The sequence below is a fragment of the Rhipicephalus sanguineus genome, chromosome 1 (genome assembly GCF_013339695.2).
Source record: "Rhipicephalus sanguineus isolate Rsan-2018 chromosome 1, BIME_Rsan_1.4, whole genome shotgun sequence".
NCBI lineage: Eukaryota > Metazoa > Arthropoda > Arachnida > Ixodida > Ixodidae > Rhipicephalus > Rhipicephalus sanguineus.
Window position 1 is genome coordinate 126,909,456 of NC_051176.1, and position 27,995 is coordinate 126,937,450.

Below are 27,995 nucleotides of genomic sequence, written 5' to 3' on the forward strand. Positions count from 1 at the left end.
ATAGCCGCTGAGCTTACTTCTACAACAGTTGCTGCTATCGGCGGGGACAAGCCCGAGTATTGAAAGTACAATTATTATTTGTCAAATTTTAATGCGAGAGCAGTTTCTTCCGCTACGCTGCCCCGATGTAGGGTGTCCATCAGGCCTTAATACAGTCTCAGACCTGTTAGGAAATGGCAGCGCAAAGACGAAGAGATAAAAAACACAGTAGACGCCACGTATACTGTGTTTGTCCCTGTGTCTTTGCGCTGCCACTTCCTAACAACAATTAGAACTAACAGACAAGAAAGCCAAGGAAAGTACAGGGGATGATATTTGTAGTAAGTATGATGTAAATGTGAAGAAAGTAAAGTGGACGAAAAGGTAACTTGCCGCCGGAAGGGACCCAATCTGCGACCTTCGAATAACGCATCCGATGCTCCACCGCTGAGCTTCGGTGGCGGTCATCTTCCCGTCCACTTTTATGGGCTATATATGTACATTTAAACCTGGGAGTGTTAGTCAGCGTCGCTGGTAGCCATGACGGGCGAGTGTGGAACACTCTTTTTCTGTCTGCTGGCGTCACGAAGCACGTGATCTTTTTTTACGAGCTGACAGCTGACCAATACACCCTCGCATATATACTGCCTGAAGGCATCCAGTCTGCCAGAACGAGACCCTCGCTATGAATGAACGAAAGAAGGAGAATTTTAGGGGATCGTTTTTCTTTACTGGACACAGCATTAATTACAACTAACAGGCAAGAAAGCCCAGGAAAGTGTAGGGGATGTTAATTTTGGTAATTATGATGTAAATGGAAAGAAAGTAATGCGGACGAAAAGATAACTTTCCGCCGGCATGAACCGAACCTGCAAACCCAAACGACAGCGTATCGTTTCTCGTATCTCGTGTTTCTCGAAAGACTATGTAGGTAGTACATTACCAGCCTGCGGGCATCCTGCTTTTTGCTCCGGTTGCTTGTTTGTAGTGCTTTCCTTGTTTCACATGCTTGTGGAATGTCTTAGTTTCGAAGCAGAAAAAGTCGAGCAAGAATGATTGCACGCCTCTCGTTATTCCCGTTGCTTCCAGGAAACGGGACAGCCTTAATGGTCGGCAAGATTACCTACAGCGACACAGGAGCCTACATGTGCGTTGCGTCGAATCCCGCTGGATCCACAAGGGACATCAGCTCGCTCGTTGTCCAAGACCAGCCAACTCCAAGTAAGAAAACGCAAAGCCTCAGGATAAGACCCTTTGCATTTAACTATGCATGCGCGTGGAATCGAAAATCGATTAGGAGTTCCCCCGTTTCTAGTTCTGCAGTTGAGAGACAAGAACTCAAGCGTAAGGAGAGCTTGTATTCGTACTATGTTGGTCCGTGAAACCTTCGGGTGAAGTACTTTAAAACGGGCGACCACGTGTTACTCTGAAAAGAATGGCAATTTCGACTATGGATTTTCAGCTTTATGAGGAACGTTTAATGCTGTTTCGAGAGTAAGAGTGTTTGCGATCAAGTGCGAACAGGACCTATGGGGCTTATAAAGCTTATATATAGATGTGCATGCGTACATAGGTAATGTCTACGTCGTCTGCGCTTTATTTCCGTCTTTTATACGATCTGTTCCACCCGAGAATTTAAACGTCGAAAAAAAAAAAAAACAGCCGAAAAGGTGACTTATTGTCGGAGAACGGAAGAATATGACATGACATCACGTGACAAGCGGCGTCAAACTCGCAGAAAAAAATGCAGTGTCGTTGCACTTAGATCATTAACGGAACGCGTCTACATGCAGTCCTAGTTCCGTCCTCGGAATTAGTTCCGATCGCCTCGAAAAATCTCCAGCTTCAATTCGTAAAATGCAATATGTGTCCGCCTGACGTCATTAGGTGAGTTCATTTAATTATGTTTTGTACATTAGTATCACATTCAAGTGATCGCGTTATTGATGTCCATCCCTTCAATGAATCCGCATCGAGGAACAGAAATTCTTCAATTTGTCAAGTGCGATATTTTAATAATTCTGTATAGTTACAAGAACGGTACTATTGCGAACTATATAAAAATTATCTGTTCCGCATAGTACTCGTCGCTGGGTGGCTTAAACTAGTTTTAGACGCCAGCTAACGTTCCCATTCGCAATACGCATTAATGTCGGTGTAACAGGCCCACAAGCTGCGGTAATTGATCATCACGTAAATCGACTAGACGAAAGAGTCAGAAATTGTCTTCAGAGACTGTGTTCCTGCAGGTAGCGCTAAAGAAACTGATGTACCATTGCGAGGAACAGCGATGAAACTCCCAAGTGAGCTCCGAGCTGCATTTGGCCGCGGTTCAGTGAACATACATTTGCTGCGGAGGCCTCATGTCAATGTGTACATTGAATACTGTCTTTGTGGTCGTCGTTAATAACGAAATATGCCGCATCGTCAGTATACGAGGACGAATACGGCTTGGGGCGAGCTACCTCCGCTGTTGTTCCTTGTGGCTCTGTAAACAAATTAATTTCGCCGGGACATGGTGGCATTGTTGGTAACGACCTCGCTGATGATGCCTCCCTGTCCACCCAGGAGGGCGCCCAGACAGGCCCACTACCCTTGTGGAGGACATACGCTGCAAGGGGCCTTCACTGGCTTGCTGACACAATGTCGCAAACTTGCAGCAATAATTCTTTGCAGACTAGGTGGTTCATACTTGTAAACTCGACTCGCTGCCTGTCTCCCTCGTTCTTTCTTGCTGGTTGCGCAGCAAGTCGAGGCGCAAACTTGGTTGAGCGAACCCAGTGTCTGGAACTGTCGTCTGCGTGAACAAGACCCGTCGAGGAAACTGCAAATTCCATCGCACCACTCCCGCCGTGAAGCTACTTTACTGTGCCACCCGTGCTTAGGAGTGGCTTTCAAAAAAGCGTACTCATTTCGTATAGGAATGTAAGACTCCTCCCGATGTGACTCCTGCAACAGCGACAAAACCATAGAACACATAATGCGTTTTTGTGGTCGCTTTGTGACCGAATGGAGCGTTCTTCGCACTGCGTTGAACCTAGTAGACGACAGACCGTTTTCAGAAGAAAAGAACCTCGGACCGTGGCCCTACGCGTCGCAGGCCCGCAAAGCGACGCGGTCATTGATAAAGTTTTTAAAATCGATCGGGCTAAGCGATCGCTTGTAGGCGTCCAATGGACAGGCGCAGATGTTCCACCCTGATAGCACTTTCTTCCCTCTTCTTTATTTCTTATAATCCCTTAATCCCTTTCCCCCAGTGTATAGGGTAACAAACCGAACACGCGTCTGGCTGACCTCCTTGCCTTTCCTTCCGTTCTTCCTCCTCCTCCTTTGAAAAAGGTGTTAATTACATTTGTATATAACATAATATATTTAAGCAAACATATGAGCAAACATGTGAGGTGCATAGCATCATCTCCGAGCGAAATAATAGCTGTAGAAATTGAGAAGCGCACAGCAAGTTCTGAGCTTGTTTTCTGATTTGAGTTTCAGCAAGGTTTGACTATGCTCTCCAGCGTTGCTTGGAGTTCTGCAGAGGTATAAAAGAAAACCATTTATAACGTGAGAAATAAAGAAGTATTTCCCCTCGAATACTTCGAACCCAAGCCTTGCCAAGAAATCTTTTCGCATCGTCCTCATTGTGCTGCTCCCTTTCAGCGGCCCCATCCGAGGAGCGCCGGTTCTTCACTTTCCACGACTGGGGTGTGGCTGTGTACGACCCGGACAACTGCCGTCTCTACCACCAGATTCAAAGCGTCGACATCATCCCAGGCACGCAGGAGTACGTGTGCGGCGATCGGGGAGCCAACTGCTCCTGGGGCCGTGCCATCAACGTGGCCGACCGATACGTCTACGTCTCCCAGCCGACCAAGGGCCGTGTGCTCATCATATCGCGCATACAGATGGTCGTCGTCGATGTAAGTGCCGCTGTCGCCCCGAGTGTAAAGCGATATGAAGTTGCCACGCACCTTTTCCTAAAACGCATATACACTAAACCAACTAATTTATGTTTAACGGATAACCTTTCCTAGCTTTTATCGAAATCACTACCAATAACTGTCGAAACTTATAAATACTCCTGGGCAAGTTTCAAATTTTCACAGTGGCTAGTTAACCCCCATGACACTATGAACAAAGTGTACTCAGTGTTCCTGTTTCTTTATTTTGTGATTGCATTTCTGCATTAATTATACCAGAAAGACACTTACTCTAAATGCAGACATTTCCAGAACCTCGTTTAATACGTTTGACTAACCAACTGTGTATAATTTCTTGTGCATCTAGCTTTATACAGCAAGTATTCTTTGCCGTCGAACATTGATGAGGACCTTTCTCAGAGCACTTTTTGCTTATCTATGCCTGTCCAACCACGAACAAAAAACTGGCGAGACTGCCTCCATTTGCACAAAGGGTGATGATATTAAGCATATCGCAGAGGAATGTCTCTTTTGATGGCACTCTTTTCTTGCAGTATACTGTATAAGAAAACCTTCGCATGTGTATATGAATCTAAGTATTCATACATTAAAAAAGATGACGTAGGATAAAGGAGTTCTCGCAGCCTACGGAAGGGGTACCATGTCCGCACTGTCCGTAATCTACCCAAAACTTTACAAGCGCTTCCAAATAGCCGACGCAATTCCCTCACTACACTCAAGCCTTGTTCCATACTTCATTATATCCGAGCCTTGTATGGAGCATTACGTTCTTCCTTTATTAAAACCATTAAAAATAACCAATGCTCCGAAGCGGGTGCTGGGCCACTGCTCCACAATTGCATTTCGCTGCCGAAGACAAAAAAAAAGGAAAAGCGTTAAAGCGTTTCATCCGAGTTTACTATATAGTTTCAACGGGTTACAATAAAGATAAATTTGAATGTATAAAATTCCTCATTTCTTTGTTGAAACTCGGCCTTAAAAGTGTCGAAGGGTCAATCAAACAATCAACACTCCTCCTCGTGTTGTCGAATCTTAAAAAAAATGGTTTATAACTTTATTGAGCTCTACAGAATCCATTATTGGGCTACTGCAAAATCAAACGAAAATTATTTCTCCTTTCTTTAGATATAACTAACTATATAGCGTTCATACAAGGGAGAGCGGCGTGCCTTGCCTCCTTTTGTCCAGTCCTTTCAGGCCCAAGATGCAATGGCACTACAAAACACACATCACCATCGTCATAATCATTATGGCGTCACTTCCAGATCAGCGAAGCAGATTAAGAAAGGCGAGACATCCATGAAAGTGAATCCTTCGATTCTCAAAATTGTTTAATGTGTATTCAAAAGTATTTATGCCTATAAATTTGCTTTCCGCCTCTGAATAATACGCTTTCCACACATTCGTTAGTGCAGTGGTAGCTAGGCTGTTTTTATATTACTAGTACAATTTAGACTTTTTCATTACTTGATCTTTTAAACTCTTACGTCCAAGCTTACGTAAAGAGCTTCTGTTATTTCACTTTCATAGAGGACGTACTTGTTATAGCAGGTTACATTCGAAGTAGCATTAGAAAATACTAAGTTGGTTTTGTTGCTGAAAGTAAACCTGTGAAGTATTACGAAATGTTTCACTGGTGCTTACGCCATCAGGAGCAAAGCGTGAGAGAGTATTAGCCGGCTCTACCGCTTTCAAGATTTACGACCCTGCGCTGTAGGTTGCTCGCCTCGATCCGTTGTTTAAATGTACACACGCACAGGCTGGCTCCTCTGAAATCGACGTCCCCGCACAAAACTCGCTGCCGTCACATTCCTTCCTGTATGGTCTGCTGCCGTCGTCGACTGTCAATGTCCAGGTGTACATATATGGAGGATTCGCTTACGAGTTATACGTCTTGCGTTCCTGCCGCTGTCGTAGCGCATCTAACACGGGATGAAGTGGGGACACTGAAGCACGCACACAATCTCACTCACTCACTCACTCACTCACTCACTCACTCACTCACTCACTCACTCACTCACTCACTCACTCACTCACTCACTCACTCACTCACTCACTCACTCACTCACTCACTCACTCACTCACTCACTCACTCACTCACTCACGCACGCACGCACACACACACATGCGCGCGCGCACACGTGCGTTTGTGTGTGTGCGAGTGAGTGAGTGTGTGTGTGTTTTGTATTGTTTTGCTTTGTTTTGTTTAGCTGGAACTAGGCCATGACATTCGAAACTGTCGGCAGCCATGCGCAAGATGCACAGGGACCACGTGCCTTGCGCTGGCTGGTAATCTCGGAGGTCATAGCTGGGCAAGCACGTCTCTTCTATTCCTCGCAAGATGGCGTCTCATGCCTGTGCGGTGACAATCGTCAGGACTCGGAAGAAAGGGATGTCAAGTCAGCGATGCAAAAGCACTGCTCGATAAGCTCTGGACAAGAGGTTCAGCTATGGGGCAATATCCAAAAACATACAGCGGGGCATATATGCATGTTAGAATAGTAATATTTGCAAAGTAGATCAGGTATGAACATTTGAGAAAAATGACTCGATTATCGTATCAAATACCGATATCGCTTCTTAATGTCTACACAAGGCGAAATATGAAGCTCGCTTGAAGTTCGCAAACATATATATATATATATATATATCCAGCCATATGAGGCTCTTCAAATTGATAAACACGTTGTTTTCAGTTGTCTGGTGCACCATTGCACTGACAGTAATGAAAGAACAGCACGTCACCACGTGCGTGCACAGCGTTGCGTTCGTTGCAGGTGATCACTGCGACAGTACAGAGCCAGGGGCGGCGGCAGAGGGAGGCACGGGGGGCGGCAGACCCTCCAAAACTTTCACTCCTACCCCCCTGTACCCGCCCCAAGCACAAAGATTGTCAGAATACAACGCATACCCCCCCCCCCCCTCAATTCCGAAGAAACTCGCCTGAAAGAGACAGGCTGAACGAAAAATTACTTTACCTGAATCGAGACAAGTGCGTCGGTTAGCTGGAGGCGAAGTATCCTTATGGAATGACTGGAAGATAATGCACAAAAATAATTGGTTGCTCCATGCGTTCGCTGAGAAGGGGAGGAATCTGAATGCGGCTTCAGTGTATCTATATAAGGCTCGTATCGCTGCATCCTAATATGTTGCATAATCTACACAGTACCGTGATGCGTTTAGTTGTTCTTCTTTGCATTGTGACAGAGTTTCACTGGCTGAAACAGTTGCATGTGTTATGGCTCCGCTCAGGCCGCGCCTCAATGTATTGAAAATTTCTCCAGAATTTTCGAATGTTCTGACCAGATTACACGCAGGGCGCAAGTTGAATAAATGATACGTGAGGACCACTGATAATGCTATCGCACTGCTCGGGGACACGGGTTCGATTCCCGACAAAAGTGACCGCATTTCGATGGCGAAATGCAAACACCCGTGTGCTTAGATTTAGGTGCACGTTAAAGAACCCCATGTGGCCGAAATTAATCCGGAGTCCCCCACTAAAGTGTGCCTCATGATCATATCGTGGTTCTGGCGCTTAAAACCCCAGCAATTATTGTTGTTATGTAACGGCGGAATCTGCGATTACGCGCATATAAATTCCGACGTGTTTCCCCTGCGGATGGTCATATCGCAGACCGATGACCGTGCTCGCCGCGGTCATTGTACCGTGAGCGCTTCGTTTTGTTGAGCACAGGTTCGCCCTGTAAATGGTTTAGTCTTTACCGGTTTGACTGCTGCGTTCTTCAGCGTCCCATTTACGTGACAGTGTTCACTTCGCTTTGCCAAATGTTATGTTTCACTAAAAGCTCGTGTTTGTAAATTAACTGATATACTTGATAATCTGGATATGAGGTAGGAGCAGAGTTGCCAGATGCTACCGAGCTAACAAGCGAATAATCATCACAAGAGAAGCCCCCTCCCCCACCCCCCCCCCCCCCAAAAAAAATAATAAAAGGCGAATAAGCTCGAAAGAAGCGGAAACTTAATTAATATTTCTGTTCTCTAAAATATTTCATTTATAATAAAAAATGTCACTCAAATAAGAAAGGGAGTTGAAAAAAATCACTAGTAATTATTTTATACAGCGAAAATATGCGCAACTATGCACGAAAGCACATACCTTTTAACATTGTCTCCAGGGTATACTCTGCATTCGGTTGAATGCACGTTTGCCGGTGCATGATTGTTACTTGTTGATTCCACCAACGCGTGTTTGACTTCAACATATATTAATGATATCTGGGGTTTAACGTCCCAAAACCACGATATGATTATGACAGACGCCGTAGTGGAGGGCTCCGGAAATTTCGACCACCTGGGGTTCTTTAACGTGCACCTAAATCTAAGTACACCGGCCTCAAACGTTTTCGCCTCCATCGAAAATGCAGCCGCCGCAGCTTTCAAACTTCAAGCCCCGCCATGGTGGTCTAGTGGTTATGGCGTTCGACTGTTCGACTACGGGATTCGATCGCAGGATCGAATCCCGGCCGCGGCGGCTGCATTTTAGATGGAGGCGAAAATGTTTGAGGCCCGTATACTTAGCTTTAGGTGCACGTTAAAGAACCCCAGGTGGTCAATATTTCCGGAGCCCTCCACTAAGGCGTCTCTCATAATCATATCGTGGTTTTGGGACGTTAAACCCCGGATAATATTATTATTAGCTTTGACTACAATACTAAACTTGTCAAAGTAATCGAGAAACGCGCTGTTGGTAAACGTGATGATCAGTAAAACAACTATTGACTGGTAAAATGCAAATAAGCCTAGAAAACGCGACAAGCGAGTGGAAAATTCTACAAGCGACTCAGCGAAAAAAGAAGCCCACATCCGCTTAGTATAAGTGGAACTGGCAACTCTGGGTAGGAGGGATAAATTGTTTGTGTTCGTTATTGTAACTTTTAAGTTACAAGTGCTAACAAATACAGAGATGTCACGTCATAGCACCAGCGAAACAACCCTAAATAGTTGCTGTGGCTGCAAGCTACAACAAAATCGATGAGGTGCGATTCGCCTAGTACTTTTCAAGCAGAAATAAATGGCGCGCGAATAATTTTGTGATTGATGTTAACTGCTGTTTTTAAGCGAAATAACTACTGTTGCAAGTCATAAGTTTCAAAAGAGCGCAATACATTTTGATTTGTACATTCAGCATTTAGAAAATAGGCTTCGGTGGGTAGGGATTTGTGGAAAAGGACTTGGCCTTCATTCACCGATTCTGTGCAGGTGGTGGTGACGGACAAGTTCCCCGTGGACCTGCACTACGTTCCGCATCTGGATCAGGTGTGGGTTCTGTGCTGGCGAGGCCCCGTGGACCGTGGCACAAAGACCATCCAGATCATCCGTGACGCCAGCCAAAAGAAGAAGCACCACACCGTTCACCCAGAGCCAGTTGATGGACACTTTGACCTGGTAATGAGCAGAATGCGGTGCTTCGGCATTGTTATGCTGTCTTAAATGGCACAGCAAAGAGCCGTCACCTGGTCCGCATATTACTACAGTGCGGAGACCGTATTCAGGAAAAAGCGTTGTTTCGCTAAATCTGCTAATAAGAACACATGCCAATCTATCAGGATGTTGGTCATGTTACTGTTAATGCGGTTGCGGCCAGCCAATGGCACATAGCGCCTACGAACAGAAAACTGTGTGTATTCAGCCCAAGATGCATAATGGCAAATACTGTTTTTGTCTGTATGCCTGCATGTGTGCTTAAGGATCACATAAAAAATGATATTTGATGCACTAGCACATTTTCAGAACAGTTTGCTTACAGCTATATTCACAATCCCCTATTGAGAACCCCACTTCTATATTTTCTGGAAGAGTTGCAGCAATATTACGTCTCTACCGTCGAGCAGAGCCTGGTGCAGATCTTTATTGGAATCCTATTCGAAACATGGCGGTGACAAATGGTCACTTAACCTGCTTCTGCTATTCCATTTCCTCTAATCTGGTGTGTAGAGACCATGCGCCACCTATCGGCTGATGCAGTCACTGATGCTCCTGCGGTTCCTGAACTGTACATCGACCTTTGTCTGGCTCTTTCACTATTTGCTACAAGGCACTTGTCCAGAGGCATATTTGCCCATCAATTCTTTATTGTAAGAATAGCCCAAACACCTCTTCGAAGCGCTGTGGCCACGTATAGTTGGAGGCGAGGTGCCGCCCTCAGCAGGACTGAAAACGTTCCAGTCAAGTCCTATTTCTATGTTCCGGAGTTTTACTTTGCTGACCAACAGTGTAAACGTTCCAAGGTTACCCTAGACTAGTACTGGCTAGTTAGCACTATATTACGCATCCAGGTCCACACAGACACGATAAACTCGCGAAGGTAAGTGCTTAGTAATGCGTGGTACTTGATTAAAAATCTTTTTCATTCGTAAGTGCTGTTCGCCAATGGCGGACCGTGTTCGCTAACATGTCTGATATTTACTGGCATCTGCGCTTTGTGCCGTTCTAGCGTAAGGACACGTCCGTGAATACTGGGCCTGTCCCTTTGTATTTGTGTTTCTCCCACCCGGAAGTCTGAAGCACCAGCGCCAACTCTATGTCCGAACATCTGAAGAAACTACACGTGGCGCCACATCTGTGGGAACGTTTGGCAGAGGCTACAGGTTACTGTGTACTGCTGTCACACCATTGTTGAAAGAAAATCTCTCAGGCAACTTTAGTAGACTCCATGTGTACTGACTTAGGGTCGAGTACGATGACTTGCAAATAACATGTTGGCAAGTAGCATTAATGAAATCAGCACGGCTTGCCGTTCACAGGCGTACTTGGCACTAGCAGTAAGTACGTAGGTAGGACTACTACATTGCTTCGAGCTGTCCGCTCAAGTCTTCGCTTTGGATACGATGCATATGTGTGCAGCGTAAAGCGACCTTGGAGTCTTGGAAAAGCTGACAGCGTCACATAGGAAAAGTCCAATGTTAAATGAAGGCGCAAGTTCAGCGACGGGATTGACATCCTATACCTTCGTTGCAGTAAATGATAAAAGAATGAAAATCACGCAGTGCGTTTGATGATGTAAATTCAACTATTTATATTTCGACGGCGTTTCTTACAGTCAGCTTTGTGATGTCGCAAGGGTTGCGTAAGGTAGTGCAAGCCGTAAAGACATCGGGCCGAAGTAGTCGTAGTCGGACTTCTACCGCTTAGTAGCCAGACAGAGATAACACAAGGATATTAGAGTAACGAAAAAAAATCACCGACAATTACGATACTGCCTAATGCGAATTCTGAGCGTAGATTCGTGTTGGGGTAACGCCAACTGTGTTTGAAGTTTTGGCTATCCGCAGTTGCAGCAATGTAACATTCGTTACATATTGCCACAGAAACTACCAGCGCTCGAGCGCTACGCACACCACCCTGTGCATTGCAGGCGTCGCGAACCAAGCGAAACGCCGACAGCCCCATTACGACAAGCGAAGCCAGCCGCACTGCACGTGCCAGCCATGCATGCGCACGAGCTCCGACCGAGGGGCCAGCGCGCGCGATGGAGGAAGAAGGCGAGGTTAGAGGCCAGTGGCTCGTGATACGGACTGAATTCGCGTTAGCTCTCTTTCGTCCTCGTTCGCTCTATCGGTTACGCCGACGCCAGCCAACAACGGCGACGCCGCTCAACGCAAGAATGGGCGTCTAAGAGCTGCGCTCTAAAAAGTTTATAGGATGTAGCAGTTATAGCGGTACAGAGCCGACCAGCTCGACAGAGACGACTGGGGCCACCTCGCTCATAACCAGCAGGCACGGCCTTAAATATATTTGACTTCCTTGTCAGGCGGTCCTTCCACGGCTTTTGGGTGGATGGCGAAATTGCTCTTCTCATGCGAATGAATGAATGAATGAATGAATGAATGAATGAATGAATGAATGAATGAATGAATGAATGAATGAATGAATGAAAACAGCTTTCATTAGGTCCAGCAGGGCGTGACGAAGTCGCGCACCCGGCTTAGAACGCTGTCCGCTTGCGTTGGTGGGGTCCATGGTGAGAGCTCGCCCTAAGTACCTCCGCTACGGAGAAATTATTGTAGAAAGGGCCGTAGTTGGGCCACAACAGCCTCTGAAAAGTTAAGGATATAAAAATATCATCAGAAAAAGACGACAGCACAGTATGTCTTGTCGTCTTTTTCATCTTGGTTCAAGAATCTGCCAAGTAGCTCAGCTCACCACATTGCTTCTTTAATGTTAAGAATGACCAACACTTGCTGCCATAATTTAAACGCTACAATGCTAAACATACGAAGACAGAGGAAAGCTTAGGATCGCGAGGCGAGCGCTTACTTGCAAATGAAAGTGCTGTGATGTTCTTCCCTTTGTCATCGTCTGCTTAGCGTTGTAGCCGTTCAATTATGAATTACTGCCAACTCGCCCAAGTTTTTGTTCCAGTGTGCATAAATTACCACATTCGGAGTACTGATTCAATGACCTAACGACCAATGATCTTCATATAAGAGCCGCAACGCCCGCCATTATTCAATATATAGGTCATGCGGACAATTGTGCGCATCGGCTCTGACCGAATCGAGTGTTCTTGTCTTCGGCGCAGGTAAGCGGCCTTTTCATCCCACCGGCTCAGGACCTCGGCTATCCTTGGAAATACGGCTATGTGGTGCACACCAACCAGCGCGGCATGTACAAGATGGACCTCCGAGCCATGAAGTACATCAAGACCGTCGATCTGACGCCTTACAACTGTGCCCCAGCAAGCGCCGACTTTGCCTCCCTGGGTACGGGCGCGCGAGTGCCGTGCGCATTGAAAAACATGCTGGCATGCGCGTCATGACAAATTGAGCTTCTGCGTGTGCACCCGAAATACGATATCTCCCCACATTCGATGGTCCCCAACTGTGGTTTTTGTTTATTCCCTCTGCTAGCCCCATTAAATGTTCCTATGGCGGCAGGGAGTCCACGGCCTGCGCGCCCCATGAATGTATCTAACGTCTGCTACTCTGGGCCATTAAAGTCATGTCGCGTCATTTACAATACGGCTAACGTCAGACAGGAAACGAATGGGCAAACTTTTAGGCACTAAGTTCGTTAGAAGAAAAGTTCCGCTTTCGCAGGTCAAATACACTGGAAGGCAGAAAACAAGAGGGAAGGGAGCGGAAGCAGGATCGCAGATAATAATCGTGTTGTACCTGGTTCCCTAATTTGCACTTAGAGGAGTAAACTGGGAAATAAAAGTTTGTATATTTCACGCACATGTTGGAGTCTACGTAAAGTTAATGAATGAATGAATGAATGAATGAATGAATGAATGAATGAATGAATGAATGAATGAATGAATGAATGAATGAATGAATGAATGAATGATCAGCGAGTAAACAGGAATATTTGGTTGAGTTCGTGTTTACTCGCTGGTACTTTCAGCTTCCACCGACATACGATGAACCAACTCGCCAAGCAAGCGACGTTACGTAGAATCGTGTTTGCTTTCATTGTATGCAATGCGTTAAATCATAGAAGATGTATGTGTATTTATCCTAGTGGTCGCGACTTGTGTAGTCCTTGTGTGATTTGCATGTAAAGACAGATGTATTTAAGCATTCTGCATAACACTTTTGTTATCAGGTACACATCCACATTCTGGAGGATTAGCCAACAATAGGCGCTCGCAGGCTCTCGCAATACACAATGGCTAAATCATAGAAAACTAAGAAAACCAAAGATGCTGCTGAATATTCATTATAGGATTTTATGTGCGCTTTAGATCTATATGAGTAAGTCGACACTGTGCGTTCAGGGTTTATGCCATAATTTATTTTCATTACTACAAAAAACTGAGGTGCGCTTACTCGTCTATATGCGGCTTTGGCGGTCCGTGTACAATATTTATGACATTTCAATTCGAGGTCCATATAAGGCCCGTGTATATATGCAGAGATATACGTGTTAAAAGACAAGGCGTGTAAACACAGACACAAGAGAGAAGTCAAGACACCACAAACACTGCGTTTGTGGCAACGGCGTTTGTGGTGTCTTGAATTCTCTCTTGTGTCCGCGTTTGCACGCCCAGTATGATTACGTACCAACTAGCTCAGCTGTCTATTGTTGTAAACACAGATATACCCTGTGATCAGGGTTGTCAGATGCGACCGAGATAAAAAGAAAATAATCATTCCTAGAGAAGCTCCAAAAAAAGCGGTGCGACTTTTGCGAAGAAGCCCAAAGGAAGCGGAAGCTTAATAAATTCTCATTCTCGAAAATAGATTTTAATTACAATAAAACAAATCGCTCAGATACGAACGGACGGTAAAAAAATTATTATTTTGCACAGCGAAAATATGAGCAACTATTTACGAAAGCACATATTTACTTTTTAACGTAGTCTCCAGGGTAGTCTCCACTCTGTTGACTGCACGTTTGCCAGTGCATGAATAAAGTTACTTGTAGACTCCCCCAACGCATGTTTGATTTCAACGCTCAACTACACAAAGCAATCGACAAACGCGCTATCAGTGAACGAGACGAGAACTCAAATAACTATATTTGCAAGGAAAACGCGTATAAGCCCAAAAAACGGGACCAGCGACTACAAAATTCTACAGCCACTCGGTGAAAAAAAGAAGCCCAAATCCGTTTATTATAAGCGGAACAGATAACTCTGCCTGTGATAAAACGATGAACACCAAACCTGGAGTGAGAGGCAGTGAAAACTTAGCTTTGAAAAGAAAAATCAGTCGTAAGAGCTGACGCGCGCGCCCACACAACAGCGCTCTCTGTGCATTCAAAAGCGCTGCAGTGCTCAGTCGTTTATAAAAAGCGCGACAGGGAGCCGCTTTCTATGCAGATGGCGGTCGAGTCTAGGGTTCCAGTAGTTTCTCTTGCGTGGGCCTTCTGTCATTTAATATGGTTATAGCAAGTCACAGACGCATCAAAAGCAATTTTGTTTATCAAACTAAGGGCATAGCACAGCATGTGTGCTATTGTGTCGTCGTACAAAAGTTACCCGACGCATTGTTCCTCATTCAGATAAGAAAACAATAGGCGTTTGCACACTAAACTCAACTTCACTACACCGTCCAGTCACGAGCGGTGCAGTGAACATGAGTTGCAACGAAAAAGATTTGCGTGAAGCGGAAAGTGCTGTTCGGGCAAACGTTCAACGAATATGAACATTTTACTTTAACTTTGCATTTAGAAACGATAGTCTGGCGTCTTTCAAAGGCGTAATATTAATTAGGCTTCTGGTAGTTCGAGCAAGAATTGTTGTACTTCAGAAACGAATAAAATTTCAGCTTTACGTTTTTGAAAGAATTCTAGTTTCCTACCCCAAGCATATACCGTACTTGTGTAAGCCACATATTTACATAGCATCCAAAGCGGAGTAGTACAATGCCTCTGTTCACGATTTACATGATATCATTATTTTGTTGACGAAAGTTTCGAGCAGAATTGATGCACGAACTTCTGGGGCATATACTATGAATACTGAATAAACCTTCTTGACTCCCGACGTCCTAAATGATATATTCAACAGTAGTGTGATTTCTGTCTTCGTCACGAAGGGACAGCTCTCAATTCCATGCTTACAATAAACTTTATGCTTTTACGCGTAACCGTACATTTCGAGCAGCGGTCAAATTACCTTGTCTCCAAGCTTCGCCTTTGCTTCTCAATAAGCTCATATCCATGCCATGATGAAAAGTAAGTAAATAATTGCTGAACAAGGTATTGAGTGCCACAATGTTCCTTGAGAGCAGCAACGGCTCTTCGGAGTCGCCTTCGTCATTGTGCATAATATGGATCTCACTATGCACTGCCTCTGGTTCAGGGGGCTTCGTGATCCTGGAGTGCCTGGAACCCATCACTCAGCGGCCAATGGGCCAGATCCTGCTCGACTACCTCACCGACACGGTGCTTTCGCACAAGACCAACCTGTTCGGCCGTCCGCGCGTCTCGCCCGACTCACGGCACGTCATCACGCTGCAGAGCTCCAACAACAGCGTCGTCATAGTCGCCCAGGAGGTCACCGAGCAAGGTAACCACGTGATTATCGTGCGCACAGTAAATACATAAATGCAGTAAATATCATACTTACGAATACTAAACTTTGATAGGAGCGCAACCACGTGAACCACACCCTGGTTACACATGAAACATCAAAATGAGACGGATTATTTTGATACTACGGATGGTGTCTGCGCCGTCTGATGGTCCTCGGGGGATCGTTAAACATAGCGGAATGTATTGCACTATCGCTTCTGCTTTGCCGAGGCGCAGTATGTGCACAAAGCGGTACGCTAGCGTTTCATCCGTTGCCAATTGTAGAAAGTATATACTTTCACGTGTTCGTGGTAGGGAGTACATATTATTGCACTGCGTTACACGTAGCTAAGCTACGATTAAACACGCCGAAGAGATGTCTGTCGCAGGCACGATGCGAGTCAGGCGCAGTAGGAACAACTTGCTTCTCTTTTGTTTTGTTTGAATTGGTATTTCAGTCATCCCAAATATTGAGAAAGCGACATAAAGCGAATAATTTAGTAATATCCTCATTTCGGCGCTGTAACGTCGTGCTAGCTACAGGAACAAGTGGTGTCCATTACATTAGCGACAATAGCTTTAACATGTAAAACGTCTTCTGTGTATGCTGGAGGAAGACGCAAGGTGTCATGCATGTGACCAATGATTCTGTAATGGTACTTTAAGAAATTGCAACATCTGCATAGTTAGCTCGGAGGACACGTCGAAGAAGGAACCAGATTGACAAAAACACGAGTTTCTGCAAAATGTGATACATAAGCCGTGAGTCGTTCTGACAAAACACGCTCGCCCACCAGCATTTACCGCGCGTCACTCTGTTCAGCGATACTAGTCGGCAAATAGAGGAAACCATGCAACAGTCCAACGTTAACTTAGGTGAGAAATCTGTCACCGGCCAATAATTTGAATAAATGAGCCTTATGATATGACGATCTGGAGTTTGGTGCAAGAGCCTAGCTGTTCAAACTTGTTCATGAAGAAACAAGAACTTAAAGGGTCCCTTATGCGTTCGCCTAGGGCCACTGGAAGGCGAAAACCATCTTTTTCTTCTTTTTCTTATCACTCGATGTATTGATCCTCTCCCGCTCCCCTCCGAAAGCTGTCTGCACCTCACCTGGTTTTACACTGCCTCCGTGATCGGCCCACCTTTGACCAAGCGACGATGACATGTGATGACATCACATGTCATTGTCATCATGACGTTATAGTGACGCCACACATTTTTGTGATCTGGGATGTCTTGATGACGTCATCATGTGATAATAATTTTTTGCATCACTCATGTTGGCGCCGCCGACGATGACGCCGACGGTCAATTTTGCGTTTAATGCGGCATTTTTTCCTTTGATGAGGCATCTAAGGCTTTTGCCTTAATAATATGCACTTCCAATTATCAAGTCTCGCCAACTATAGCTCATGCAAACGTTGTCTTTACATTCAACTGTCAACACTCAACAAGTCTTTCAAGCAAGTAAATGTGATCAACGTGCCGTCATAAAGGCACCATTCTTTGGTGTCCCGCGGCGCATCAAGTCGAAACAAGTGCAAAGTGCTTTATGCTAAGTAATAATAACAAACGCTATGCCCACCTATACTCAACCAGTTCTCTACCAACAGCGCACATTGTTGAGCGTCTCTTCATAGACAACCGCCCTCTCACAGAGGGCAAAATCCTAGGGCACTGGCCTACCCGGCCTTCAGCGCGAGCGGCTATGAGGGCGTTGCTGCAGTTTCTGCGGCAAATTGGACTGAACGACAAGTTATGACTGGCCTCACACAACGCTTTTAGACAGCGGCTTTATAGTGTCATTACTGACTCTCTCCTTCTTTAGGATTCTTTCGCACCCCCTTTCTCCTTCCCCAGTCCAGGGTAGCCAACCGGAGCTCTTCCTGGTTAACATCCCTGTCTTTCCTCTACCTTCCTCTCTCTCTTCATAACGCTCTGTCTGCAACTGTATCTGCAGTTAACGGTAATTTGTTTTCATTCTTGTTCTTACTACACAGATACCTTAATCTGTTTAAGAATTAAGTTAGCTGTAAGCCGACGTCAGTAGAAAGTTCTGCTCATATAGTTTCGAGAGGAAGTCAAGAACGCATCTGTCTTTCAGTGGAACGCTAGAGGTCTTAAGTCGCGCATGTCCGGCTATAGACAGTTTGTATTTACGAACCAAATCTCCATCATTGTGATTTGCGAACCTAATCTGTCTGCTTCCATCAGACTGTCAGGGTAGAGTGCTTTATGTCCTCCATACCCAGAGAGAGTGCAGCGACGTTATCGTGTTCATGCGCCGTGAACTGACTTATGTTCATCACCCCGTGCCGCCTGACGAAGAGAACCAATATGTTCGCCTCACTGTGAATAAGAACAAGGTCACTTTCACAATTACCGGAGCTTATACTTATCTCCATCAAGCCGCCTAGAGTGCGAGCGCTTACGTGGTATTTTGACATCGACTCCACACCCGTGGCTGATCACTGGTGATTTTGATGCCCACCATTACCTATAGGAAAGCTCCAAGGTCAACTCTAGAGGAAGAAAGTTGGCGTCCTTTGCCTCGGAATACGAACGTTGCGTTTCCAATGATGGAAGCCCTACACATCTACGTGAATCAGCCTACAGTAGCTGCCTGGACCTTACTTTTGTTTCACGCTCGTTTACCAGGAAAGCACACTGGTTTTCAGATTTGGAAACGCAGGGCAGGGACCACATCTCAACTTATCTGAGGATAGAAGGTTTGACCAGCTCCAAGTCCGCCAGAGCCCTCCAATGCACCGATTGGCTGAAATTCAAGACAATAATGGAAGTCCGTTGTAGTGACGGCTCATCCTATAACCTAGAGGCTGCGATAAAGGATGCTCTGCAGAACACCACGCATTCGCTTTTGACGAGCTACACACGCACCCATTTTGATATGGAAATTGACAAACTTCGTGCAATGCACAGGTCGGGCGGAACGAAGATATAGACGCACAAAGTGCAAGGATGATTTGAGACTAGCTAGACGCACTCAAAAGAAAATACAGCGCCACATGGATAAACTGGCTTCGCGACGATGGGTATTTTCTGCGAGTCGTTGGATCCGCAAAAGCCCCCATCGCTTATATGGAGAACTGTCCGTGGTCTTCGCACAACCTTTGGTCAGCGACACCCGTTTAAATCTCTGGCACTTTACCTACAGTGTAGAGGGATTCATGTCGCAGAATACTTTTGGAGAAGGATTGCCGGCGAGTCCAATTTCACGGAAACAAGGACGGGGACGCTCGACCACCCATTTCTTTCACGTGATCCCCACATGGAGCGCCCGTTTTCTGTAGATGAGCTGAGCTGCACTGGCGTTGTGCAGACGTTCTTCGGCGCCAGGACCGGACGGCATTACATACCGTGCTCTTTGTAACCTTGGAGACGAAGCTTGGAAGACACTCTTGCTCCTATACAGCCCCGCCACGGTGGTCTAGTGGTTATGGCGCGCGACTGATGACCCAAAGGTCGCGGGATCGAATCCCGGCCGCGGCCGCTACATTTTCGATTGAGGCGAAAATGTTTGAGGCCCGTGTACTTAATAGTAGGTGCACGTTAAAGAGCACCAGGTGGTCGCAATTTCAGGAGCCGTCCACTACGGCGTCTCTCATAATCCTATCGTGGTTTTGGGACGTTCAACCCCAGATATTATTATTATTATTATTATTATTGCTCCTATACAACGACTCCTGGCAGACTGGTACGGTTCCCCAAGCATGGAAGTCAACACGGCTTATTCCACTTCTCAGAGCTGGCAAGTCGCCTCTGGACATTTGTTTCTACCGTCTTATCGCACTGGCCAATTGTGTAGAGAACACAATGGAAAGAATGATTCTAACACGTCTGGAATGATACTTAGAGCACTACGAAATCTATCCGGGTGCCATGGCCGGGTTCAGGCGCAGCTGTTCAACAGATAATGTTGTTGATGTGAACACCAGAAGGCCTGTAAGAGACTGTGTGCTGCTGTGTTTCTAGACGTTAAGAGAGCTTACGATAATGTCACCCATGAAACCATCTTTAGCGCTTTAGAAACAGTGGGTCTTGGTGGCAATATATAGAAACAGTGGGTCTTGGTGGAACTGTTTCGTCTGTAGTGACGCGCACAATCGGTAATTTGTTAATAACAATTGAAGCGCGCGAAAATAATGTAGCGCAAGTCACCGTTGAGTCAACAAACAAGCAGTTGAACTCGAAAAGTAGTTAGCTGGGCCGGTTCGTATACATGTCGAAGGGTAACAATACAAAGGTATAACACGGAGCACAAGACGATAAAACCAACGGGACGAGGCTTGAACTAGTGACTAAATTTTATTCTGAAAAAAAAAAAAGACAGACTCACCCCAGCTGCCTCGTGGCGCATGCTCGCGTGAACTATTCCAAAATAATTGATCACTTTAACGTTATTCAGATGCCCGTGTGAGAGGGATGTAACTTTGAGTGATGTAGCATTACAGTGTATATATATATATATATATATATATATATATATATATATATATATATATATATATATATATATATATATATATATATATATATATATATATATATATATATATATATGGGTGTGCAGCTACTTACAGATGAGGTAATTCTACGTGGCCACGGAGAATGACCCGACACCTGAGTATTACAGTAGCTGAGGAGGCCCTCGGGGCAGAGTGCTAAGCCCTACGCTTTTCAATCTGACCCTCATTGAACTAGTCGAAAACCTACCAAGCACAGTAGGACTTTCTATCTGCGCTGACGACATCTGCATTTGGACGTCAGGTGTGACACGGCCTCAGCTTCGCGCCCGCCTTCAGAAGGCAGCCACAATGATATCATGCTACCTTCGTAAACAAGGTTTCGAGGTGTCTTGCGGAAAATGTGCAGTGGTAGCATTCACCTGGCAGCCAATGTCTCCTTATACAGCATATAAATTAACGGTGAACTTATATCATTCAGCAGAAGCCGCTTGGGAGTCATCATTGACAGAAACCTGTATTGGACTCCGCACGTAAACTACGTGTAAGAAGCGGCTGACTGCTATATGTGCAGCATCTTCAGGCTCCTTGCAAAAACGAAATGGGGAGTACCCATGCTACAACTGTACAGGGTGTTGTTTATTGGATTCCTGCGGTACAGCTTTACGTGCAATATCCAACACCGACAAGACTAACCTGCGCACTGATTCAGGGCATTCCAAGCACAGGCTCTTAAAATACGTTTTGATTTACCACGCAGCGCATCAATGGCAGAAACCATTGCCATCGCTCAAGAGTACTCAATTACGACACATATTATCGTCGAGACAATGCGTACATACCCCAGGAATTATGACAGGACCCCTTCCCACCACCTGGCGATCCTCGCTGCTTGAAGGGCCCCGCACGACATATAGGCGCCCCTGTCTGCACATATCGCTCATCATTTCTGCGGGGTACACACCTACGTCCAAAGGCAGTGTTTCCTTCGTGGTGTTTGAGCCACCCATGAGTATACCTAACGATTCCAGGAGTGCGGATGAAGTCAGATCTACCGACACATGCACTAAAACAGTTGAGCCTACTCCTACTCTACGAAAACTACAGTAACCACGTGCACATCTATACTGATGGCTCGACTACGTCGTCCAGTTCCGGCGGTGCGGTGGTTATACCATCGCAAGGGGTAACACCTGCGGCTTAAGACATCACATGGGACAACGCCTACGGCGGCAGAACTCGCGGCTCTGCGCAGTGCACTAGAACTAATTGATTCTAAAAGACCGAGTAAATGGGCTGTGTTTTCTGACGTCGAAACCGGCGTTACAGTGCCTGCGGTCAGTTCTCCGACGCGGATGTCAGGAACAGTTGACGTATGCAACCGTCAAACTTTACCACCACGTAACACAAAAAGGCCACGAGATTGACTTTCAGTGGTTACCTGGCCATTGCGGTATCACTGGAAATGACTGAGAGAAGACGGGGAGGACAGATATAGGCCTGCAGTTAATGTCGTGGTCACCGCCCTTAAAAATGTACGGATACTTTCTTCGTGACTTCTAGAAAAACACCATGTTCGAGTGCCAAGTTATAGATATAGGTCAGTGCATGACTAAGTAAATATAAAACGTGTTTTATTGCTAAGATCTGCAGCTCATTAGCATCAAGTGATTTGGTATTGTTTAGATGCTTGAAGACGTCGAATTCTTCACTTTCATTTCTTGGGTTAAGAAAGATTCTTTGCTTCACATTACTGCATCTGGCGACAAAATACAAGTTATTGTTACGCAACGCCACTGTATTTATGAAGTAGTCATTAAAATGAATTGCGAGAGCTGCGCCGCTTAAATCTTTACCCCCAAAGGTTATAGATTAAGGCGAATCATTTTTATTATCGTGACCTAGTATGTTATCAATTAGCTTCCATGTTTCGTTAGGCAGTTGCCGATTGGTACGTTTAAAAATACTGTGATAATAGGCTTTTTTAGCATGTTGAAGCTCAGTGTTTAATATGTCTCAAATCTTTTTAGATTCTTTTAAAGTTTCAAGAGAGCGCGTTCGTAAAAAAGTGTGATAACAGATATTTCAACTTTTTATCGTTGTCAAATGGGTGGCGGCGCAGGAACATCGATTGAGAATAAAAAGATGGCTTTCACCTTCCGGTCGTCTTATGTGTGCGCATAAGCGACACTGTGAGTTCTTACAAGAAGCATATTCCAAAAAATTATCGCAAGACCGCATGAAACTTGGTATTCTTCCATTTGGTGTTGGGTAAATTGCAGTGGTAAGGTCACTTCAAGGGTGTCTTCACTGCCCACAAGGCAGTGAAGATAACTCTGTGCTTTTTTAAAGACGACGGGCTTGTACGAACGCCTCTGACTTGTGGTGCAGCTTCGCACGCTGCAGTGAATTCGCTGCCGCTCTCTCTCTCTCTCTCTTTGTTCTTCCCTTCCCTTCTCTCTCTTTTTCATCTTTCTATTCTCCTTACCTAATTCTCCAGTGTGGGGTAGCTAACTGGAAGTTTTTCTGGTTGACCTCCATGCCTTCTCCCCTTCTGTTTCCTTCTTTCTTTCTAAACATATAAGATTTCCCGCGTACATTATGAAACTATGTTCAGAGCACGGCCATCCGTTGAGATGGACAGATTATCACGTATGTGAAGAGCAATCAAAGAAAAAAATGTGTGGCTCAGATTATGTAATTTACATTTGCGGGCGGTCTAAAGGATTAATGACTCTTAAAGAACACTAAGTATGCACCACGACAGACACATTGAGCTGCAGGACGACCTTGAACCGTGGTGGTGTCCTGACTGTTTTTCGCGCCACCAAAGCACGAAGCAACAATATTATGCTGCTATGATTCCTGCCGAACCTGGGTCCTCTGTGCTAGGCTGTAAGCTGCTGAGGTATTGTGCTAGCGCGTATTCTGCATGCGTACGTGTATGTCCTTCTCTCTCTCTTTCGTCCCTCATCACACAGTATACTTAGTCGGTATCACCAGTAAATTACGAACTCAATAAGTCATGCAAACTTTGCCGCTACATTCTGACTTCTGCAGTTTTCTTTTACAGCGTAACCTGTTATGAGCTAACAGCAACAGCCGATTTTGGTGACCGCAGTTGTCCACAGCCGCTGCCGCCGCCGGTGTCTGTCGCAGCTATCATACACAATGAGAAAAAAGAAGAAAGATAGGGTTTGAGCTGGAATCGAAAGCAGGCACTCTGCATGGCAGTCAAGTATTCTGCCCCAGAGCCATGTCAGCGTGCACATTGTGCAGGTATACGTAGATGCACAGGTTGCCTTACAGACGCATAGTCTGTACTTCGTTACTTCACAAAATGACGATGAATTATGGCGTACCGTATGGTTTCCTCTTCGAGTCATCGTAGGCGCATACATAAGGAACCCTGCGGATTTTTGTTCTATAGCTGAACAGCTGACCTTGAGCAAGCTGACACATGTTGCAAGGCGCGTTCGTCACCAATAGCAAACTGTTGCTTGTATGCGAGACGCCCATGCTGTCTGCCTACACAACAGCTACAAATGTGCTGGTTAGCGGCTCTGTTCTCTTAAACTAATGTGCAATAAAACAGCAAGCACTATCCCAATTCCCTCTGCAACTACTATCCACCGTCATTTGCACCATTATTTCAATGGTGCAAATTAACTCGCTTAAAATACATATGACTATTCACGTGCATTGACGGTAGCCGTCGATGGTTTCTGCATAGTAATTTTTTCCTCTGTGAAGTAATTCGCAGCCATGGTACATCGCAGTCATGGTACATCGCAGTCATGGTACATTCGCATTGTTTCGGGGCATCTACACCATGTACCGAAACAATGCGTTTTGTGCGCTCCTCTTGTTACTCTCGTCCTTCAGTGTTTTCTTCTTTTTTTTCTTCATACATGGCTGTTCCTTCGCAGGTTTACGGTTCCTGTTCGACGTGAAGACAACGCTGCAGATCAGCGACGCAACTTTCTTCACGTCGCGCACAAGCCACAGCTACGACTTGTACGCCAGCTCGTCCACCAAGGAGGACATCCTCTTGGTGAACCTGCAGGACGGCAAGGTCGAGGTCATCACGGGCACGGGCCGTGCGATCGATCCACGCGGCGCTCGCTGGGGCAACGCCAACCGGCCCATCAGCAGCGCGGGCGTCTTCGGCACCTACATGGTCACCACGGCCAGCGAGGCCGTCTTCGTGCTCAACGGCAAGACGCGCACCGTCAACTGCGAGATCGGCAACGTCGTTCATCCGCGAATGATGGTTTGGGTGCGCTCGCCCTAAATTCGGCCGTCTTATCTCCGCTGCCTCCCCGCCTCTCCCCTCGACCAATTGCCAGCCTTTGGCGCTCGCTCTCTCTCTTCCCTTTCTCGACATTTTTTGCCTTGATTTTACGGTTCTTTCAGGTGTGTATGAGGCAGACAGCCATACTGTTTTAACCGAAAGCGAGCTGCCATGTCCGTTTCAGGCCGAAAAGTAAATCTGTGCATTTAGCACGGCACGCACAGCGTCGTCCTACGCTTCGTAGAGTACTGTATGAAACTGCGTCGGCGTTGACGCAGCCTCCCCATCCAAGAAAGCCCTGCAGGGGAGAGAGGCCTCCCTCATGACGCCTGGTATATAAAGTAATGGTGAGAACAGGACGCTCGCGGCAGCGCCCTAGTGGCGTTATTGCGCAGCCAACATGGGGGCCGAAAATTGAGGTGTCTCCCTTTGCGCAGAACTGCTCACAAGTCTAAGGGGGTTTCGAGGAGTAGCTAGCTAAGGCTAACACATATGAGCATGCGAAAGCGACGGCGCAGTAACACCTTGAGTTAATCTCTAGGTTCAGCTTTCATTGCTAAAAAGGCGCCACAGTTTCGAGCGAAAATAGGGTTAAACGTACTTAATCTACAGCCAGCAAAGGAAAAAAAAAAAGCACATAGTAAACTTAACCACAAGGCTATTGACATTTGACATCCGTTTTATATGTCCGATTTTTTCCATTCTTCTTAAGTAGATCATTTTGCGAGCAATAAGTTTTAGCGATGGCCGTTGGTGGGTGATGTAGAGGCCAAAAAAAAAAAAAGATGTTTGTGTACGTGAACATGCGCTGCCTACACTTTTTTTTTTTTTGTACGGCTTTCTCGTTCAGTGTTTGAGATCGGAGAACAAGGCTCATGGCCGCCGTCCAATTATCTGCTTTGCGGTCTATAGTCCGGAGAACTGCAATCCGCCATATTGTAGGGTTTGTATTTTCTGTTTGCACGCGCTTTCAAAGGCGTGCGCTTTTAAACGTAGCGGAGCGCGTGAAACACCATGAATAGCGTAAGCGTTGGGCAGTGAGAGCAACTCGTCGCTAGTCTCACGTGGCAGGAGCCAATCAGGAATAGTGGCAAGATCCAATACAACATTCCTCGAGAGCAGTGCGTGTCGTATCTTTGGCTAAAACACTAAAGTTTGTCACGTCAACAAACTGTTCTGCAGTTAATGAAGAATTGAGACATTTGTTGAGATGACACTGGGCATCCTTCAGGGCGAAGTTTTTTTTCAATCTTAGCCGGGTGTCCACGCTTATATTGTTCTGAACTTCTAGTCTCGGTTGAATTGGCAACGCTGCTTAAACCGACATTGGTTCTTATCTAATGAACGCTAACGGCAGTGGGGGAAACTTGGGCAGTGCCCGACAGATTCTGCACCGACTGTTTCCTGTCGTAATAACGAATACAGAAAGCTGTAACAACAACAAAAAACAATCTTTATCAATGTTTAGTTTTGCCAGCAACTTCCGTTATCGTACCACTCTTCCGTTGCCATATTTTAAACAATCCGTAGCGGGAGCCGCATAGCTGAGAGCTATTAATATTTAGGTTACATTTCCCGTGTGGTGTTTCTTGCGCGTTCCTGATTATAGCGAATCAAATCTGGACATTTCTGGCTGCCGCATACCCGTGTAAATGTTGTGCTTTCATTCTCTTTGTTCCTTTATTTTGCCCAGAGCTGACGAGATTAGTTGTTTTCATTTCTGACTACAGATGGCCGCATCTGAAGCCGGGTATGCCTGATGTGGCCTTTTGCATTCGGGAGGATCACTGCGCTTCTGCTATTGCCGCCAGCGACGGTCAAAAATTCATGTTGTACATAACCTATAGCGACATGTATCCGATTCAGGTTGTGCAGTACTCGGCGTCTTCTGTAGCATCTGAGCTCTGTCTGCCAAGTGAGGTTTGGACTTAGTCGGTCTTGATTTTCAGAGTACGCTAAGGCTATAATAATACCTGGACAAATATGGGCGTGTTACAGAGTGTGAAAGCGGCGTGTCGGGGCATTCAGCGGTGTGTCCGTGGCTTCATTAATTAAGCCGGTCAGATAAGCTGCGGATGTCCATGCACAGACCTCCTTTGCCTGAAATGCCTCAGCTGAAAGGACTCAATCTTGACCAGATGCCACTGACAGATTTAGGCTTTCACTGTATGGTCGCATGCGAAGTTTAGAAGGTGTTAAGATGATACAATATCGTGTTGGCCCGTCTCGGTAGTTGTGATGGTCGTCAAAAACTTTCTCGCTTCTTCGAAAATGGCTCGGTATGACTGTAGGTAAGGCGGCAGAGTTATCACGCACGAATATTTGCGGGAAAGCACAATTTTCTGTCGTTCTGTGAAGAAAGGTTATGACTGTTCTATGTAGGTGAAGCTGCGAAAGCTTCAGGAGATGCGTCTGTTCATCTGGCACTTTCCCGCATCCACCTAATCCAGTCGGAATGATATGTGTATATTTAAAAGAAGCTTTTCTACTTTAGTTTGTTTTAGTTTTTTTTTTTACCTTGGTGACTGTAATTCTAGTCTTGACTGTAGTTCTCATCCATGTAGTGTCACACTTGTAAATATGCGTATTTGAAGTTGAAATGGAGATATGTTGCGCCAAGGCGCGTTATGTAGACCAACTTGTTTCGCTATATCTGATTTTAAGGTGTGCTTGTCGAAAGTGCATTGATGTGTATGTATGTGGCATTAATAAAGAACATGTGCTAGAACGCACTTAGCATTTTTCATGCTCCTCGTGATGTAGGGAGGGCGCTTCAGTCACGTATTGAGACTTTCTCTAGCTCATTTATTTCTACTCACGTTACATGGTATGAGGAACCTCCCCTCATGCACGATCTCTATGTTGTTATTGAGAAAATTTTAGTTTTCGTTCATTCCAGTGCGAGACGAAATATGACGCTACTGTGGGCTGTCTCATCTTGCTTTTTAACGGATACTCGTTTCCTGTCAAATCATAATCAACTCTCTTGGAAGGAAGAACGGAGGAAGAAAAAGCAAGACCGATAATGTCCCACTTTAAGAAACCGCACAACAACAACGACAAAAAAAGGATTGTGGTGACTATTACAAAAGCCAACCTAGCGCAAACAGCACTGGTGTTTTGTTGCGTGCAGTAGGCGCCCGCTACGCGGCACGGGACGAACCTAGATCGGCAATGAATATAGCATAATGTTTGTTGCTTCTCCTAGGTGACCTAAATTCTAGCATGGATTACGCTGTTGCACATCGAGAAATCCGTAAACATTCTCTAGCGGCGCTTTGTTAGTCGTCGAGTTCAGGAACTTTGCA

The 27,995-nt window shown here is 45.6% G+C and overlaps 1 protein-coding gene across 2 annotated transcripts in view; it reads left to right on the forward strand.

The window, feature by feature from the left end:
* The window catches only part of LOC119397534 (follistatin-related protein 5), a 387,880-nt gene extending 360,476 nt beyond the window's left edge, over window positions 1-27,404 (forward strand). For both annotated transcript variants that reach the window (XM_037664959.2, XM_037664967.2), the window contains exons 10-15: window positions 1,069-1,200; window positions 3,637-3,896; window positions 9,144-9,329; window positions 12,466-12,646; window positions 15,694-15,900; window positions 24,323-27,404. In XM_037664959.2, the coding sequence (XP_037520887.1) occupies window positions 1,069-1,200; window positions 3,637-3,896; window positions 9,144-9,329; window positions 12,466-12,646; window positions 15,694-15,900; window positions 24,323-24,687 (1,331 nt within the window). In that variant the 3' untranslated portion in view covers window positions 24,688-27,404. The remainder of the gene's footprint in view (window positions 1-1,068; window positions 1,201-3,636; window positions 3,897-9,143; window positions 9,330-12,465; window positions 12,647-15,693; window positions 15,901-24,322) is intronic.
* Window positions 27,405-27,995: the final 591 nt, after the last annotated feature.